At 42.5% G+C, this 19,408-nt stretch overlaps 1 protein-coding gene across 1 annotated transcript in view; it reads left to right on the plus strand.

The window, feature by feature from the left end:
- MREG (melanoregulin) overlaps positions 1-1,192 on the plus strand; it is a 43,010-nt gene extending 41,818 nt beyond the window's left edge. Inside the window, exons 4-5 of the mRNA XM_081143088.1 lie at positions 100-263; positions 739-1,192. Coding sequence (XP_080999214.1) covers positions 100-263; positions 739-873 — 299 coding nt within the window. The 3' untranslated portion in view covers positions 874-1,192. The remainder of the gene's footprint in view (positions 1-99; positions 264-738) is intronic.
- Positions 1,193-19,408: the final 18,216 nt, after the last annotated feature.

Consider the following 19,408-nt stretch of genomic DNA (forward strand, 5'->3'; position numbering starts at 1 on the left):
AATCCACATTTGGGTTCCTTCATCTCCTGCAGGGACCCTGTTGCAGGACAGTCACTTTGTGTGACTACTTACATGACTGGTACATTTTTCTTACCTTAGGTTTTCAAAAGGAAGTGGACTCTTTGTTGTCAGTGACGAAACTCAGCACTGTCAGTGATTCTAAAAACACAAGGAAAGCTCGAGAGATCTTGTTAAAACTAGCTGAAGAGACTGCTATTTTCCCAACAGGCTGGGAGCTCTCCGAGAGATACCTCTTTGTGGTGGTAAGTGGATGCATTTTTCCATCTGCCCTGATTTTGCTTTCAATTTTTGCTTTTCTATTCCATATATTCCTCATTCTAACACCACCAGCAACACCACAATATGAGGTAGCAGATGGTGTTGGCATCAATGGCCAGCATCATGAGTCACCTGGAGGGCTTTAAGATTCAGATTTCTGGATTAAGGCTCAAGAATCTGTATTTTTCAGCCGATTCTGCTGTGTAGTCAGCTTTGGAGGTTAGAGATATGAGAAATGTTGTTTATATAACCTAAGATTGATGAAGAATTTAAAAGGATGCTTCTTGGATAATGTAAGTAAAGGATTAAGGCATGTCTCTAAATTTGTTGAGAAAAATTTAATAATTGTTTCCACGTTATTACTTCCACGACAGGTTTTGTTGTTGTTAGACTGGTTTTCCCATTGACAGGGCTTGGTTCCCCATCTTGACAACATTTTTGTATTTAATTTCTTGGCAGGACCGTCTCATTGCTCTCGATGCTGCAGAAGAGTTCTTTAAAATTGCCCGCCAAACTTACCCCAAGAAGCCTGGGCTGCCCTGCCTGGCAGATGGCCAGAGAGAACTGCACTGCCTTCCACTTCCAAGCCCCTAGAGGCGAGGCTGGGAGGCAGAATTGGATTCTTCCACTGGAACTCAACAGCCAACCAAAGCTGGACAAATGATTGCAGATAAGAGTGAACACATAGCCCGGCTGGCGTGGCTCAGCGGTTGAGCATCGACCTAGGATCCAGGAGATCGCGGTTCAGTTCCTGGTCAGGGCACATGCCTGGGTTGTGGGTTTGATCCTCAGGGGGCGTGCAGGAGGCAGCCGATCAATGACTCTCTCTCATCATTGATGTTTCTATATCTGTCTTTCCTTCTCTCTTCCTCTCTGAAACCAATAAAGATATATTAAAAAAAAAAAAAAAAAAGAGCATATAGAGGGCTAACTAAGTGAAATATGACTCCGAATCCTACAAAAGTCTAAGGATTTGGAGATCTGGTCTTCATGAGGACTTTACCCTGTGAGATGTTCAGGTTGCCTTGAGACATCCTGGTGATCTTGCATCAAAGAGCTAGTCAGTGGGATGTTTCATCACAGGTGATTGGATTCTGAGAACTCCATTGTCCTCATTCTGGTTTTGGTTGTACAATAATTCTTAATCATAAATCTTATTGGGAGAATGGGTATTCTAGTTAATCAAACAATAAGATTAATGGCGAGAACTCTGAGCCCATATGGATTACCAGTTCTTAAATAATTGTTATATATATAGGCTAACACCAAAATAATACCAGGCACTATGTGACCTTTCTTTAATTTGAAAGAACCGTGGAGGGTGTCAGAAGCATCATTCTTAGTGTCAGTAATAATTATTTAGAAATACAGATGTACCAGATAATAGAAATGTCTGTGAGTGCTGCTCAGCTGTGAGTTCCAAATAGAATGATCCCAAGCAGAGCATCCTGCAGCTACATATAAGAAACTCTCTCCAGGTGTGGTACAAGCATCTTAAATTCTCGGCGTTGCTGGCATCTGGTTTCCTTCTTTTTGCACATTGGCCACTTCTAATCCCAAAGCCCTTGATATTTTACCCAGCATGGCATCTACGAACAGAAACGTTTGGCCTCTACTTCCTTCTCTTTAATCTGTTTCCAGCTTATCGGCTGAGAGTTGCACTTGCCCAGGGACCTCTCATGCCGTCTTGCGTCTCTGCAGACCGTGTCGCACTTAAGAAGGTCACTGCTGGACTTTCATTCTGAAGATGATTTTCAAAGTGGAGCAGCACTGGCAGTACAGCTCACTCCTGTCCACAGATTGAGAAGTCCAGCTTCCAAAGTTATTTGCCCCTTAAGCAAGGAGCTTGCCAAGAAATCAGGGTTCATTTTATTGAAAAGACTTTCAGAACTTGTAGGATTCATGAATAGATTGCTGAGAACAATGGCAATATTGTTACTTTTACGGATTTTGCTCTTCTGACCTTAGGTTCCAAGGTAACTTGTTTTTATTCCATTTCTGGGAACTGTGACTTGAAAAGATTCATATGCTGACTAGTTTCTTTGGTAGTGCACACAATGTTTAAATTATTTGTTAGAAGAGATCCATGTTCTCCATTTATTAATGCATTGCAGACCAATTTAACTGTCATGTTTCAGGAAAACTTTTCCTACTTTAGTAAGCTAAAAGTCTTATTTTTTATATTTAGTGCCTAATCCCCCTCATAGTGTTTAAAATTAACCTGCAGATATTTTCCCTCACTTTCGTGGGCTCTTGCAAGATATACATATAAACAGTGCAATAGACAAACAAAATAAAAACAAATTTAAAAAATAGAAAATTGTATTGTTTTCATCTCTGTCCTTGGAATTTGTGTTTTGTCTTTGTGCCGTTTTGATGTCAAAATAGATGAGCTTGTTTGCATCTACAGAGAAAAAATTATAACCATAGTCTTTATTTTTGGTAGTGAATAAAGAGAAAGTTGCTTCTATGATTATAAAAATATATGGAATTATCCAGGAAGTTTTTCTTGCCAGGAATTAAGAGGTTTCTGTATTTACTTTTCAGCTGGATGTGTGTTATATCTCCGCGAAATAAGAAGGAACAGATATTCTTTCCATGTTCACTTTAAGCTAATGGGAGAAGAAACTGAGAGACAGATGGGTTTCAGGACCTCCCCTCACTCTAAAGCCAGTCAAGGGGCAGACCTGTGCTCAAGTTTTCTGGACACTGCAGTACCTGAGAGAGGCTCGAGGGTGACTGAGTGACCACTTTGGAAGTCACAAGGTGCTCAGCCAGGAGGACCCACAGATGCCTCCCAGTTGACTACTGTAGTGCTTCTCAAAGGTTCATCTGTGAGTGCGGGGTGATTTTAGGTGGTAGATGGATAGGAATTTTTATATTAATATTTATTTTAATGTATTCCAAGGGGAAAATCTATAATTAGCAGATCCAACATCTGATTTCCTATTAATGGATGTTATTGCAGCAAATTGTAAACTATTTATGTTTTTTTAAAGGGGGCACTCAGGAAGGCACAGTGGACACTGACCAAGATGAGAAGGAACTCATTGGTGAGGGCGACTGCAGCACTGAGAAGCTCAGGGTAGCCCGGTGAGCCGGATGCTATTCCAGAAGTGGGCTCACTGGTAACAACGGGGATGGAAGAATAGGGGCCCAGTGGCCGTGTTTCACTGGCACAAGTATAGTGGGCACAATTATAATGCGCGGTTAGGTCTGACGGGTCCCTGCAGAGAGGTTTGGAGACAGGTAATAGAACGTGGCATTTCTAGGGACAAAATAGACAGATAGCCAATAAGAGTATTGCCCAAGCTATTTCATCAAAAGATCTCAAGGATGGATAGATGACCAGGAGACAGATGGGACACAGCCACCCTATTACAAAGGTATGTTCTCTTGCCAAGTTTCTAGATACAGAAACTACTGAATGAAGGAAAGGCTGGTCTCCAAAAAGGAGGGCTTTGCAACCCCACTGCAAGTGTACACGGCAGTGATTCCCCTTTCTCAAAAGGACCTATGGTTGTTTATTTGGATAACTTGGGGAAAAGAGTGGATGCAAACACTCTGAGGACATGGGATACATGGTCCAAGCTGAGACTGGTACTCAGTGACAAGAGTGTCACCACAGAGTGCCTTTTAGAAGGGGGCATATGGGATCCAGATAATAAGTGGAGTCATATCTCAGGACTAACCGTAGATCCATTGAGTCCATGGATCTGTCCAATCAATGATCATCTCCCCACTTCCAGAATAAATGATTGAGCTGAACATATTTGGGACTTGTCACAACCACCATTCATTTCCTGGCCTCTGGGTTAAAAACTGTCTTGATGGGAAAGCTAAGTGGAAGTCTCTGAAACTGCTCCACCTTCTGGCCAAGACGGTAAACCACAATCAGTACTGCATCCCAGGGAGATGGCAGAAATTAGTGCTACCCTTAAAGACCTAAAGGATGCGGGAATGTTGGTCCCGATCATAATTCCACTTAATTTACCACTCTAGCTGCTATGAAAACTAGCTGGCATAAACCTGGCTATTTTCCCCATTGGGTTAATGCATTTATTCACTTCCTCAGATCACTTTCTATTGCACTAATATCACTGCACTAATATCACAAGAAATGTGTATAAATTTAAGTTGCATTGAAAGGAGTATATTCAATTTCCAAATCACTACCATGTACAGAGTGAAAATGGCCAGACACTTTGGACACTGTGTTTACAGTGTTTTAAAAAGTGTTATTACTTACTTCCAGAGCATTATTCCACACTCTGTTTTTATTCATTGATTGACGTAGAAAGGGAGAGAGAGAGAGAGGTGTTGTCCCACCTTTTTATGCATTCATTGCTTGATTCTTGTATGTGCCCTGACCAGGAATTGAACCCATAATGTTAGCTATTGGGACGATGCTCTAACCAACTGAGCTACCTGGCCAGGGCTCCATATTCTGTGTTAACACACTGCAAAGGACACTTGGCATCTCAGTTTTTCAATTTTCAAGTCCCTTAACATGGGTTTAGAAGGCTGGGTTTTAGGGAAGTGAGTCAGGGAAATGGGTCTTAGTTTGAGCCTTACCCTTCCATCATTTAGCAACTAGGTGGGGTTTATCCAATTTTGCTACTCATCTGTATTCTAAGTATTTAGTGAGAAAGAACAGTGTTATAAAAACAAAAATCAAATTATGACACATAATAGCTCGATAAAGCATAGACCTTTAGATCATTACTTCTTCAAAAACCAACAGCTGTAGTTTTTAATAGCAATTTAGAATTTTTTCAGAACTAGTGGTATGAGGTGGATGAGTAAACTTTGTCATACATCCTAGAGACATGCAGGATTGGAAGTTTCCTAATCAGTCCACTGGACAAAGATGGTTGCTTCATCATTTTCATTATCTTTATCAAAACTGACATCAGAAGGTTCGTTAAGCTGCATAAAGGGTGTTAGGGATAATTTTCCATCTATGAAATGAGTAGTAGTCAAGATTAGTGGTTAGACCGTCCTCCATCATCTTTGCAGAAAGAAGGTGTTAGGAACCTGTTAAACCCAGCAGCGTCAAGGCCTCGAGCTCCGTCTCTCCTTTGCCTGCTTCACAGACCTGACACTGTGTTGTCTGATTTTGTTACTGGAATATAGGTGTGTCTGCCTAAGAATGAAACTGTCACTCAAGTTTCCTTCACATTTTTATTTCAATATTGTAGGTCCTGAGAGAAGAGGAAGTGGATGTGTCATTCTTGGCTAATAAGTGGTGTGTGCTTAGAAGGATTTGGGCTAAGACTCACTTTCATCGTAATATAGCACCTGGCTGCAAGATTATGGGGGAGGAGACATGCGGCCTTCACCTTTCTCTTCTAATGGCTGAAAGTCACTGATATTTACTAAAAGACTGGGCATTTGATGAAAGGTCATATATTTTGTACTTTTAAAATATAAAGATCATGCAGAACATTTTAATATAGAAAAAAAAAATCTAACCATAATACTATGACTCTAATACAGCCAGGCATAACATTTTGGGAGATTACATTCTTTTTCATGTGTATATTTGAAATTAATCAAACTCATAACCTTGGTATGTGCCCTGACCAGGAATCAAACCCGAGATCCTTCTGTGTACGGGATGACACTCTGACAAACTGAGCCACACTGGCCAGGGAAGTTTTATCAATTTTAAAATGTTGGTTGCAAAATTGAAAAATATTGTGTAAGCCAAAGATACATATACATGAACTGACATTTCACAGGTCATACACATTTGGTTAGTAAGTAACCTCTAGAGCATCTATTTTACAAAGCTGCATAATATAAAATTGAATAGATGTAAAACACCTTATAATCTTTCATCTATTTTTGGGTGTTTAGAAATTGTTTTCAATTTTTCTCTGCAAAGAATATTTCTGTGCATATTGCTTTGTCCTGTGTTCTTAATGGAATTATAGAATCAAAGATCATGAATACATAAATCATTCTTTATGTGCATCATCAGATATTTTCCAAAAGGTTTGTACCAGTTTATGTTCTCTGGAGCAGTGATATATGAAAGTATAGCTTCACTATATTTCTATCATCGTTGGGATATATACCAGGGAAAAATTGGCTTCTAAAGGAAAAAAGATAGGCAATTTATCTGTTTATTAGTTTAGGTGAACAGTTTTTCATATGTTTGTTAACCACTTTCATTTCTTTTGTGATTTGTCTATTTGTTTCCTTCGTTCTTTATCTATGGGGAGTACTCCTACTTTGAAATTTTAACAATGTCAATCTATGCAGCAGCCAGGTAGAAATAAACATTAGCACCTGCTTTCATGTTTAAAACATCTGTTTATGGGGCTTTTCTTTTCCCTACTAGTTGTCAGCTTTCATCCTTGGATCTCTCACTGTCTCACATGGCAGCACCCACAATAGAGCCAAAATGGATCAGAAGGCATCTTTAAATAGCCTTTGATACCATCTCTTTAATTCATTTTGTGGGGTACAATTCTCAAGCAGTAAGACTGCTGAAGTTTTCCCCCTGCATTGTTTTTATTTTTAAAAAATTTATCTTTATCGTTGAAAGTATTACAGGTGTCCCATTTTTCCCCCCCAATTGACTCCCTCTACCTCACTACCACCCCCTCCCCAGGCCTTCACCGCATTATTGTCTGTGTCCATGGGTTATGCATATATGCATATAACTTCTTTGGTTAATCTCTTTCCACCCTCCATCCCCCTTCCCTCTTCTCTCTGAAATATGATCGTCTGTTGCATGTGTCAATGTCTCTGGATCTATTTAGTTTGTCAGATTATTTTGTTCATTAGTTTTTTCTTAAAGAAGACCCTTCAACATTTCCTGTAGTGCTGGTTTGGTGGTGATGAACTCCTTTAGCTTTTCCTTGTCTGAGAAGCTCTTTATCTGACTTTCAATTCTAAATGATAGCTTTGCTGGGTAAAGTAATCTTGGTTGTAGGTTCTTGTTTTTCATCACTTTGAATATTTCTTGCCACTCCCTTCTGGCCTGCAAGGTTTCTGTTGAGAAATCAGCTGACAGTCGTATGGATGCCCCCTTGTAGGTAACTTTACTGCTTTTCTCTCTTGCTGCTTCTAAGATTCTCTCTTTATCTTTAACCTTTGCCATTTTAATCATGAAGTGTCTTGCTGTGGACCTCTTTGCTCGGTTCCTTTTGTTTGGGACTCTCTGTGCTTCCTGAACTTGTAAGTCTATTTCTTTCCCCAGGTAGGGGAAGTTTTCTGTCAGTTTTTCAAATAGGTTTTCAATTTCTTGCTCTCTGTCTTCTCCTCTGGCACCCCAATAATATGAATGTTGGGCCTCTTGAAGTTGTCCCAGAGGCTCCTTATACTATCTTCATATTTCTGGATTCTTTTTTCTTTTTGCTCTTCTGGTTGGGTGTTTTTGTTTCCTCATGTTCCAAATTGCTGATAGGATTCTTGGGGTCCTCTACTGTTGATTCCCTGTAAATTATTCTTCATTTCAGTTTGTGTAGCCTTCATTTCTGATTGGCATTATGTTATGTCATCGATGGTCTCACTTGTTTTCTTAATAGTCTTACTAATATGCTTGAGCATCCTTATAAACATAATTCTGAACTCTGTATCTGTTAGTTTGCTTGGATCTATTTCATTTAGTTCCTTTTCTAGAGATTTCTTCTGTTCTTTCCTTTGTGACATGTTTCTTTGCCTCCACATTTTGGCTGCTTCCAGGTGTTTGTTTCTGTGTATTAGGTAAAGCTGCTATGTCTCCTGGAATTTGTAGAGTGGCTTTGTGTAGTAGGTGTCCGGTAGGGTCCAGTGGCTCAGCTTCCCCAGTCACCTGAGCTGGGCTTTCTAGGTACTTCCCTGTGTGGGCTGTGTGCACTGTCCTGTTGTAGCTGATCCTTGGTTGCTGTTGGCTCCCTGGGAGGAATTGACCCCCCGGCCAATTGGCTGTGAAGACCAGCTGCAACTACAGCCAAAGAGCTGCTGTGCTGGAAACACCCTATGGAGCAGGATTTACTTCAGTGGAGCTTGGGTGTTCACCAAGTGTGCCCCTTGAGTGTGTCCCTCATGGATGTGGTAGGGTTGTAATCCAGGGTGGTCGAGTCTGACCACCAGGTGCACTGTCTCTGGGGCCTCCTGGGAGGTGTAGTCAGCCGGTGCCAGTGCCTTGCCCAGGGCCACCCAGCATGAGCTACACAGCAAGTGTAGTTGGCTGCTACTTGTGCTGGGCTTGGAGGTGCCCAGGAGAGGCCAAGCTATGAGCCAATGCAGGCTGCCACTAGTGCCAGGCCTGGGGCCGCTTATCAAGCCATGTGGGGCCCGCTGCTGCTTGTTTGAGAGACTTTAGGAAAGTCCTAAGCATGAGGCTGGAGAGGCCACTTGCAAAGAAAAGCCCCTGGAAATGGCCTGGATGAGCTGCAGGTGGGGAGGGGCGGGGCCTCCGGGAATCACGGGGCGGGGCCAAAGGCGTGAGTCAGGCGCTGGCGATTCAAATATGGCGCCTGCCTGCCGGCTGTGTGGGAGGACTAGCCACAGGAACTGTGGCCTCTGCCAGCCCTTCTGCCTGGAGGAAGCCGCCCCTCCAGCTCTCGCCCCGACTTCAGGCAGGTTAGTTCCTCCCCGAGTGTCCCGGGTCCTTTCCGGCTGCTGCCCGGCGCTGGGCTCAGAGGGAGCATCTGAGTGAGTCCGTGCCGGGCCCTTTAGAGGAGCTGCTGGGGCTCCCGCAGCCTCCGCCTCCCTCAGCCACAGTCCCTGCTGGTTTCACAGCCTGAAGGTGTGGGGACGTCTCTTCCCGGCCCTGGAGCCCTGGGCTGGGGGCCTGCTGTGGGGCTGGGACCCCTCCCTCTTCCGGGAAACCTCTGTCGCCGAGATTCCCACCCGGGTTTAACCGGCAGCACCGGGTGTGGGCCTGCAGTTGTGTCTCCACCATTCAGCCCTGACCCGCCCGCGTCTCCGTCCCTCCTCCGGGTCTCGATGCTTCTTCAGCTCCCTGGTTGTGGGGCTTCTGTGCAGCCAGATCTCAGGAGGCTCTGCGTGACGGTGGTTCTGTATTTTAGTTGTCATTTTGATGTGGTTGCAGGAGGCGGCGGGGACGCGTTACCTACGCCGCCATCTTGTTCCGCCCCTCCTCCTGCCTTTTATGGTTAGTTGTTGAATTATTAGTTATGGCATTACAAGTTTACAAGCACAAGCCTTATTACTGCGATGTTAGCGGCAAGACTAGGTCCAGGCTTTGAGATTCCATTCCCAAAATTCCGGAGCTCAGAGGAGTCTTAGAAGCCACGCTCTAGACGGCTCATTTTGCTAATGTGGATACTGAGTTCTGGCCACTTCTCCAAAGTCACACAAGTTAGCAAGTAACTGCATCACGGCCTACTACCTGGGCCTCTGATCTCTAGTTTAATTTTTTTCCCATTTCTCCATGCTGCCTGCCTCTGGTACTGCACCGGTGGCTACGTTTTGCAACGGAATTTGGTCCTAATATATCTGAATTCAGCTAATGAGTGGCTGCATTTATGTGTGTTTACGTCCGAAATCCATTTACAGAAAATAATTATTTTGCTTTTCCAAGCCTGGTGAAAAATTTCCATAGAGCTATGGAAAACCTTTATAAATATTGGTTTTGTTGCTCTTTTATTTCAAGAGCTATATGGTGGTAACAGTGGGAGACAAGAAGAAAAACAACAGTCAGTCACTAAACATTTCACTTTATTCATGACAGAAGTACAAGAATGCAGTTGATTAGAGGTAACTCTATTAGCATCATTACTGCAGAGGTTCAGATTCAACTTGGGGGCAAAACATTACACTGAGGACTTCTATCCAAAGGCATTGGATGTTGATAAAACACATACGACAAAGGGATTGCTTGCGTTGGTCTAGAAGCTGAATGTCCACTCTTAGATGTCCTGAACATCCCTCTCCGTTGAAGGGTCTGCATCTTTCTTTGTGGCGGCTGAGCAGGTGGCCTGAGGGTCTTGCAACACTGTCCAGCTACCTGCCTACCATCTCCCTCTTAGCTGGTTACTGATCCTACCTCCTATTCATTCTGCAGATCATTATGTTTCAGTTCAGTATAAGTTCATCAATAAAACCTTCCCCAGCTCCACAGACTGGCTTAGCCCCCACTAGAACATACATAATCTTAGAGCATCATGTACTTTTCCCTCCATGGTTCATAACACAGCCATCATCTAGAATGTATTTATGTGATTATTAGATTAATGGTTGTCTAAACTGTAAGCTCCGTGAAGCAAGCAGGCACCACATCTATCTCTGCTCATTACTCTATTCCCAGTGCCCTAGTGGGGTGGCTGGCATATATGGAAGATATTAAGTAAATATTGGCTGAGAAAATGAATGAGGAAAGCCTGTATCCTGGGGGAAGAGAGAATCAAGAGGCAGAGTTTGATTGTAGAACAAAGGATCAGCGATGGAGGGGAGGCATTCTGAATCTAGCTCTGTTTGTCATTGACAGTTTCCTTTTCCTTTGCCACTATGAGCTCATGCCTAACTTTTAAAGTGAGGAGACACATGCCCGGCTGGCGTGGCTCAGCGGTTGAGCATTGACCTAGGACCCAGGAGATCAAGGTTTGATTCCCAGTCAGGGCACATGCCCAGGTTGCTGGCTCAATCCCCTGCAGGGGGCATGCAGGAGGCAGCTGATCAATGACTCTCTCTCATCATTGATGTTTCCCTCTCTCTCCCTCTCCCTTCCTCTCTGAAATCAATAAAAATACATATTTTTTAAAAAGTGGGGAGACACAAAAAGAAGAGGAAAAGACTAAACAAGTTATGTCCTGGGTCCCTCCTGAGACACTGGGAGATGTTTGCTGTCTTGGCACCAGTGGCATTGACACTGGCATATGAATGAGTCATCTGTGCAGCATGGGTGCCTTCTACTGGCATATATAGATAAAAAGTAGCGCCTTATTTATAGAAAGCAATAGGTTAAGTTTTCCCCAGAATTCACTATTTATTGAGGATATTAGTAAAAAGTTAATGCAAAACCAGGATTATTTCCCAAAGTTAAGATCTATTGAACTCACTCCAAGAGAAGGTTCTTAGACAATCACCCAGGGCTCTTGTCCTCCAGGACTTATCATCCGGTCTTGACCTTGGGATAGAGAGGAGGCTGAGGAAAAGGGGATGGAACCAACTCCTGAATTCAAGGTGTGCACCAAGGCTGGGAGATGTTAGGTCTCTCTGGAATTAAGACAACCTGCATCCCTTCCCTGTGAACATCTGTGGAGGCTGTACCATAAATGCTCAGGGGAGAGCATCTCAATGATCTCAATTGGTTGGTTACAAGTAACAGATTTGCATCTCCTATTAAAACCAGGATCCTCCTATCTCCATCCAGGGGCTTTGCAGAAAGGATCTGGTTGAACACTAGATGTCACTGTTGACTCACTCTGTTGTCTTTAGCATCAAGATTTCCCCTGGCCTAGGGGAGGAGCCGAAATTTAAAAAATAAATAAATAAATAGCCTGAATATATACACAGAGACCTATTTAATTTTTCTCCTTTTCCATGCTTGTGTTTTTTTGATAAATTTCAGAGATTGTCTTTTTCTAGAGAACATTTGACAGTTGGCAGAAAATGAAACAATGAAGAGGCATGAATGTTTCTTAAAGGGAGAAAGGTCAGCTAACCTACATAAGGGGTTTGTAAAGAAGATGGTATAGTGAACTCTACCTATACTATCACTTTAAAAATGAACCATAAACCTATCCTATCACTTTAAAAATGATCAAATTTTATGGAATCGTCTACTTAATTTTCTTAGGCAGGTTTACCATCTTCATTTTAAATGTAGTAAAATTGAGGATCAGAGAGACTAAGCAACTGCCTAGATTGGCACAGCTAATTGATGGTTCAGTCTGATTCAAACCCAGTTCTCTTTATTTCCAAAGTGTTTCTATGACACTACTTTCCAACTTGATTTCTACCAAGTCTGTATGCATATCTGCGTAGCCATATTCTCGTCTGAAGACCATCTCTACATATACAGTTCAAAAGCCTTTAGAATACCTTTGCAGGAATCTTCTAAAAAGAATGATTTATTGTTAGATTTAATTATAGCTAGATTCGTAATAGCTGTACTTATTATAAATGCACATTTGGACATTTTATTCTACAAAACTACCAGAACATCTTTACTACCCCTTGGAAGCTATAAACCGGCACATAATTGCACAGGTCAGAGGCAGTACAAGGTCCTTTCCAGCTTGCGTTTCCAACCTGGAAGTCCCCCTGTAAGGATATCCCTGGACATCTCACTACATCCACAGAACCTGAATATTTTAAAACAAAAGCTGTGCTAACTCTTATGCTCTATAGCCAGTCATCTTCCATCTTCAACACCATCACCACTTCTTACTTTCATTGAAGTCTCTGATCTCTGCTGTAGCAACCCCAGGCAACCTCACAGGCCAACCATGGCAAGTTGGTTTCCCTTCACTTAGAGTACAGTCTGAGCCTTTTAGCTTTCTTTTATTATTATTATTATTATTATTATTAGTAGTAGTAGTAGTAGTAGTAATAGCAATAGTAGTATTTTAGCAAACCAAGCACTAAAGGAACATGGACCAGTTAAGACCAATTTTAGATTCTCTATGGTTTGTTGATGGATGGGTAAGGGGATACCTTTCTCTGAAGGCAGATCACTAAAAGTTACATGGAAACATAGAAAATCGCAAATAACATTGAAGAGTCCTTGTTCCATTTTATTATTACTATTATTATTTGGCTTATAAACAACATTTATTTCTCACAGTTCTGCTGACTGGGAAGTCCAAGATCAAGGTGCCAGCCAACCTATGGCTGCTGTGGCTTAGTTGGTTGGAGTGTCACCCTGTACATGGAAAGGCTGTGGGTTGATTCCCCGTCAAGGGAACAAACCCAGGTTGGGGGTTTGATCCCAGTTGAGGCACATATGGGAGGCAATCAATTGATGTTTCTCTCCCACATCTATGTTTCTCTCTCTCTCTCTCTCTCCCCCCCTTCTCTCTCCAAAATTAATAAAAGCATATTTTAAGAAAAAGAAGGTGCCAGCAGATTCTTTCTGACGAGAGTCAGCTTCCTGGCTCCTTGATGGCCCTCTCTTCCCTGTGTTCTCACATGGCAGGAGGCCTTGTTCCATTTCAATCCTCAAAATTCCCTCATTGTTTCATAACAGATATGATTCCTACTTGGACAGCCCTCTTTTTCTCTGTATTTTCATGGCAATGTACTTAGAGCATTTATCATATTGCATTGAAATACAAGTTTAAATAAATAACTGTTATTCCCAGACAAGACCTCCTGTCGGGTAACTCCAAATCCTGATTGTATTTGTACACTGGTGGCCCAGTCTTCTCACAGTGCCTGGCCTACAGCAGTGTTTTCCAACCTTGACTTCATGTCAGAATGCCTCTGGAGTTACAAATGTACAATCTCTGGACCTCCCTGCACGCCTCCTGAGTCAGAATCTTGAGACAGCAGAGTCCAGCATAGTTCAGCATGGTGGAAGGATGGAAAACAAGGACTTGGCAGCCTTCGGTCTGAAGTCTCCAGGACATCTGCCCAACTACTCCATTCCCCCCATTGTTTATTCCTTGCCCTGCATTTAATTGAAGTATTGGCAACCTTTCTTAATGATGTCTCCAAACAATTGATTCTATAATACTCTGTATTCTATTTCTGAAACTGCAAGAATTTTGGAAGAATATACATTTGTTAGGCTTTTTGAGTCATTACTTGGGAAAAGTGACTCAATGACTGATACATTCAATTTTAGAAAATCATCCAACTTTTGGATGGAAACCCACACCCAGAAGAAAAATGCCTCTTTAATTTGTATTTTCTGCATACAAAACAGAAGAAATTTATAAGTATCTCTTTGGAATTATGTGTAAGGGAAGTCTCAAAATGTTGAATTCAAACTAGGATAATACGTGGGGAAATTAATTACACCACACTATTATGAATTTAAGGTCTATGAAATATTATTGATAATCTTTGTTTTATATGCTATTGTTTTAGTTCAGTAAATATAAAAATCATTATATTGGCAGTGAAACATCACCAGAATGTTACTGGCAGTTGGACCTCCGTTCAACAACTTTGATATTTGAGTTCTGGCTAAGAAAGAATTCAGAGTCAAGGGTCAAACTATATGAGAATGTTTATTTAGAAAGTCACAGAGGTAGAAGAAGTGAGCCATGGAAGAAGTGAGCCAGCTGAACTGTGTGGGCTTAGGAAACAAATTACAGAGGCAAAGGAAGAACCCTTGTTGCTTAGGAGAAAGAGAGAGGCAGGGAAAACACACCTGGGGGAAAGGGGTGGGGAAAGGTGCAGGCTTGAAAGAGAGAGAGTGAGAGAGAAAGAGAAAGAGCTCGCTGTGCTGGGTCCTCCTTCTTGAGGGTATTTATCTGGAGGTCTTAGGAGGATCCCAATAGAATATTCATCACTGTTCCAGGTATGTCCTTTCAGGGTGGTGGTCTCCACTGATAGGTCAGGGGGTCATTAGTCATTGCAGCTGATTCTGATGTCAGCTGTGGCGTAGCTTTTATGGGCCTGGAGCTGAAACACAACTGAGGCCTAGATGTTATCCTTAGAGGTTAATGCTTACGGGAGTGCTTGTGCAAGAGCCTGAATGGGGGTTCCACTCTTCAGCCCCTCACTCCTTCTCCAAGGGGGTCTACCCCATGACTAGCAACACATCAGGGCGAGAAAAGGTCAGGGGAGGGCCCGAGCCGCATGACCAGCGAAATGAAAGGTAAGGGTGTCTAAATCACATGACCAATGATATTCTAGAGGAGGAAAGGTTACCCTAGGGGTGAGGTCCTTGTTTTCCCTGTTTCACCTGTTGCCAGGCACTCAGGGATTTCTGCCCTGGTGACCTTCCATACCTGGCCATTGTCCTTGCCCTGCTCATGTCCGTCTAACTGCCTACCACAGTTGTGAGGTCTTTCATAGCTTCACTGGGGTTCTATAATCCTGCTTTTCTCATGATTGTTAATTTTTTTTTATACTGGGGACGTTTTCAGGAACATCGCTCCTTTTCAATCTCCTTTGCTGGATCCCTCTCTAACCAATCTCAAAATGTAGGATTTCTATGGGCTTTCATTCACTATTTCATTAAAAACAAATGTTGATATTAATTATAAAGAAAACAGTAAACCTAGTTTCTAATGGGGAAGAGTAGACAAATAAGCAAAGTAACTACAAATTACAATAAGAACTATAAAAATGGACCCTGAGGTGAGCTAGAGTGGAACCGGGCTAGACCCCTCCACATAGAGCAGCCAGGGACATCTCTGAGAAGGGACGTTTGAGTTGAGACTTACAGAATGAGTGACAGTCAATCATGCAAATATTTTAAGGAAGACTGGTCTAGTCAGAGGGAATGGTAAGTGCTAAGGCCTAGAGGTGGCATAATTGAGGTACAGAAGGGAGAGTAGTGTATCTCAGTGTGGAATGCTGAGGCCACGGGGAACATGGATGTTGTATCCCTGAAATGGGCAAATCACTGAAGGAGTTTGATTTGCATTTTAAGGCCACGGGGAACATGGATGTTGTATCCCTGAAATGGGCAAATCACTGAAGGAGTTTGATTTGCATTTGCATTTTAATCTGATTTTCATTTTAAGACAATCACTCTTGCAATTCATAGGGAATGGATTGGAGAATTGCAACAATAGAAGGAAGATCAGGTCGGAATGAGGGAGGATGGTGGCTTGGACTAGGGTAGAGATGATGAAGATGAGAATAAATGGGCAAAGTTTGAGATCTACTTTGGAGATATAATACACAGTACAGATCACCTATTTAAAGTGTATAATTCAATGGACTTTAATGTATTCACAGAGTTATGCAACTATCACCATAATCAGTTTTAGAATATTGTCATTACTCCAAAAGAAACTCTACCCTTTAGTTATCACTGATTCTTCACATCTGCCCCCACTTCCCTACCCCAAATTCTAGGCAACTACTAATGTAGTTTCTGTGTCTATAGATTTGTGTAGTCTGGACATTCAGTATAAGTAAAATCACACACTATGTAGCCTTTTGTGTCTGACTTCATTCATTTAGGATAATGTTTTCAAGGTTCATTCACATTGTAGCATGTAACCAGTATTTCACTCCTTTTTATTGTTGAGTAATATTCCATTGTATGGACATACCACATTTTACTTATCCATTTATCAGTTGATGGGCAATTGGGTTGTTTCCTCTTTTTGGCTATTATGTATAATGGTGCTATGAACATTTGTGTGCACATTTTTATGTGGATATCCAAGATTTTTGTTTAAATTTGTGAAATTTTCAGCATTTACAAGACAGCCGAGTAGAGGAGCCAAGTTGCTGCCATGGTTTCATGCTTTCTTCTTCCAGCTGACCTTTTGACATTCGCCATTGTATAGAGGAGATTCCATTCCATTGTACACCAACCAACCTGAATCCTCAGATTGCTGTTTCAGGTATCTTTTTTTTTTTCTGTACCTATGCTGGTAAATATTTTGGGGGAAAATATCTTGCAGTTAGCCATTTGGTAGGCATTCCATGTAGGGGATGACTGATGTTGTTATTTTCATGGGGGATTCCCTGGAGGGAGGTGTGCAGCTCGACACATATCATGAGAGGCAGGGTATCTGGGGAGAAGTCACAGTCAATGAGGCAGTCCTGGGTTGGAATCCCAGCAAATTGCTTAAACTTTCTGACTCTCATCTATAAAATGGCAATATCCAGTAACATTTATCTCATCAAGCTGTTGTTAGGAGTAAAAAAGATCATGCTGAGCACCTGCTGGCACACGGTAATTTCCCAGTAACTGATTGTTATTATTATTAGCCCACCTCTCCATGGCTACCAGTAACATAACAGGAACTTTCTCTATGGTCAGTCTGGCCATTACCAAGTCTGCCTATTATCACCTCCATTAATAACCCATGGAGAATAATACATACCTCATAGGTTATTATAGAGATGAAATGAGATAAGAACTTTAAAGGACTTGCATAAAACATAGAATCAATAAATGATAGCTGGGACTGTTTCTTTGGTAAGCATCTATGGAGCACTTCCTATGAATTGTTCTTCTAGTCCCGGGAACGTAGCAGCGAATGGAATCCAGTCCCTGCCCTTGTGAAATCTGCATAGTTACTGTCATCATTGTTATTGCAGATTTGGTCTGGGTTGCTGTTCGGGTGAAATAGGCATGCCTTGGGTGATGCCTCAGAAGGTACACTGATCTTATTTCCACTTTGCCTGGGAAGGCAGGCTCACAGCCTTTGATCTTTACTCCTTCCTAGGAGCAGACAAGCAAAACCTCTATCTTTAGAATTTAAGCTGTTCCTCTCAGAGCCTGTGGACTCTCTCTCTGCCTTTCCCATGGTCCTTGTACGGGCCCCTGAAGAGTCCCACTGTACAGTCAAGGCTGCCTGCTTGCAGCCCACGGCACGGAATTCTGCTCTGTGTATCGCTTCAAGTAAAATCGCTTGCAAACTTGGAAATTATTATTGATGGCCTCAACTGTTTACTAATGTGGCAGTGACTGTGATTTGTGCTTTAATATTTTCCCCAAAGCCCATTTACTTTGTAAGTGCAGTTCTTGAGTGCTCAGAGGGATTCCCACATGGCAGGTGCTATTAAACTGGTGTGCTGGATGGTTTCTCAGAAGGTGGCAGCAGAGGCACGTTTGGTAGGTCTCCACTGAAGGAACCTGGACCTTTTAGGCAGGGTTTATCATACTGGTCTGGTAGTCAAAACAGGAATTGGTTGTTGCTCTTGTTTGTTTTTCAGGTGAGCACTGCAGATTATCTCACAAACGGGACATTTCGAGTGATCCTTTTGGAAAAGTGAACAGGATTGCTTGTGGATAGGGTCTGATGGATGACCCTTCCGACTGCTCAGTAGGTTGTTACTGATGAACTAGATTAAAAGTGATTAGCAAGAAGCCAAGTGTCTGTTCTTCCCTCACTGAGGTTTTTAATAGGACATTTTAGGCATAATCACAGGTTTGTTAACAATGGAAAACATGACACAAAAGGACTTTCACAGAGGAGATGATGTGAACGTTGGTTTTATTTGAGTACAGGTACTCCGACGCTTGTCTTGGATTGTTTCTGTAACCTCTGCAAGGGTTATTGGAGCAGAGCCCTACTGCCCTTGCAGAGAATAAACACCCTCTATAGTCCCGCCAGATTTTTTCCCAGGTCCTTGAGAAAATATCTTTTATGTCATATACTTCACTGCCTGGCTCTTGGTGCTTTGTGTGAATTTCCTAAACAGCTTGATGGGGGATCAAGGGAGTCTGCAGGCACTTTGAAGTCTACCCGTGGGTAGATCATCCAGCGTCAGCTCTGCCATGATCCAAAAGGGGGGTTTAAAAGCAGAACAAGAACACGCACTACTATGAGACAGTGGAATGTAGGGGCTGGAGAGGGAATGTGGTGGAGACATATGGTTCTGCTCTAGTAAACGGCTGTCTCTTTCGTGCCCGTGCATTTGCACATAGTAATGAGACAGGCTAGTGAGCCAGGACGAGCGGAACAGGGAAACTGAGACAGAGAGTTAAATAGCCAAGCAGCTACGGCCATCTAGTAAATCGCAAAAATCCTATCTTCTATAACCGAGGATCCTTAGGCATAAATGGTTTACACATCTCCCGAACCAGAGGGTGAATAGCTTAAATCACCCTACTCGGGGGAGACAGATAGAAATCCAGTTAGTGCCATTTGCCAACCACACCTAAGCACAGGTGCTGTTAATGGAATAAATCTCATTTTGGCACATCAGCATAAAACTGATGAATACTCTATTGAGATTATCCCTTAAGAGATCCCCTAAATTCCCAGCCTTTAAAACCCCTCAAAAAACGAAGGTCCTACAGCAAGTTCTCCCTCCCAGGAGCACACCAACACCTTTCCCTTTCCTCTCTCTTTCCCCCACAGGCATGCATCTGCTAAACTCTAAGGGACCCCATGAGACTTGCAACCAGGGAGCAATGGGCAGTGGCAGCTCGTCTGGGGCAAACCCTCTGAACCTGTCTCCAGGCCCCCCTTTCTCTGACTTTTTAGTGAGCCAAAGCAGCCCAACCTCGGCTCATTCCCCTACCTAATCCCTCTCCTGTTGCTTCTATCCTAGGCCCTTCCTTGTTTCACTGTCC

Source organism: Miniopterus schreibersii (genome assembly GCF_964146895.1).
Source record: "Miniopterus schreibersii genome assembly, chromosome: 7".
Taxonomy (NCBI): Eukaryota; Metazoa; Chordata; class Mammalia; order Chiroptera; family Miniopteridae; genus Miniopterus; species Miniopterus schreibersii.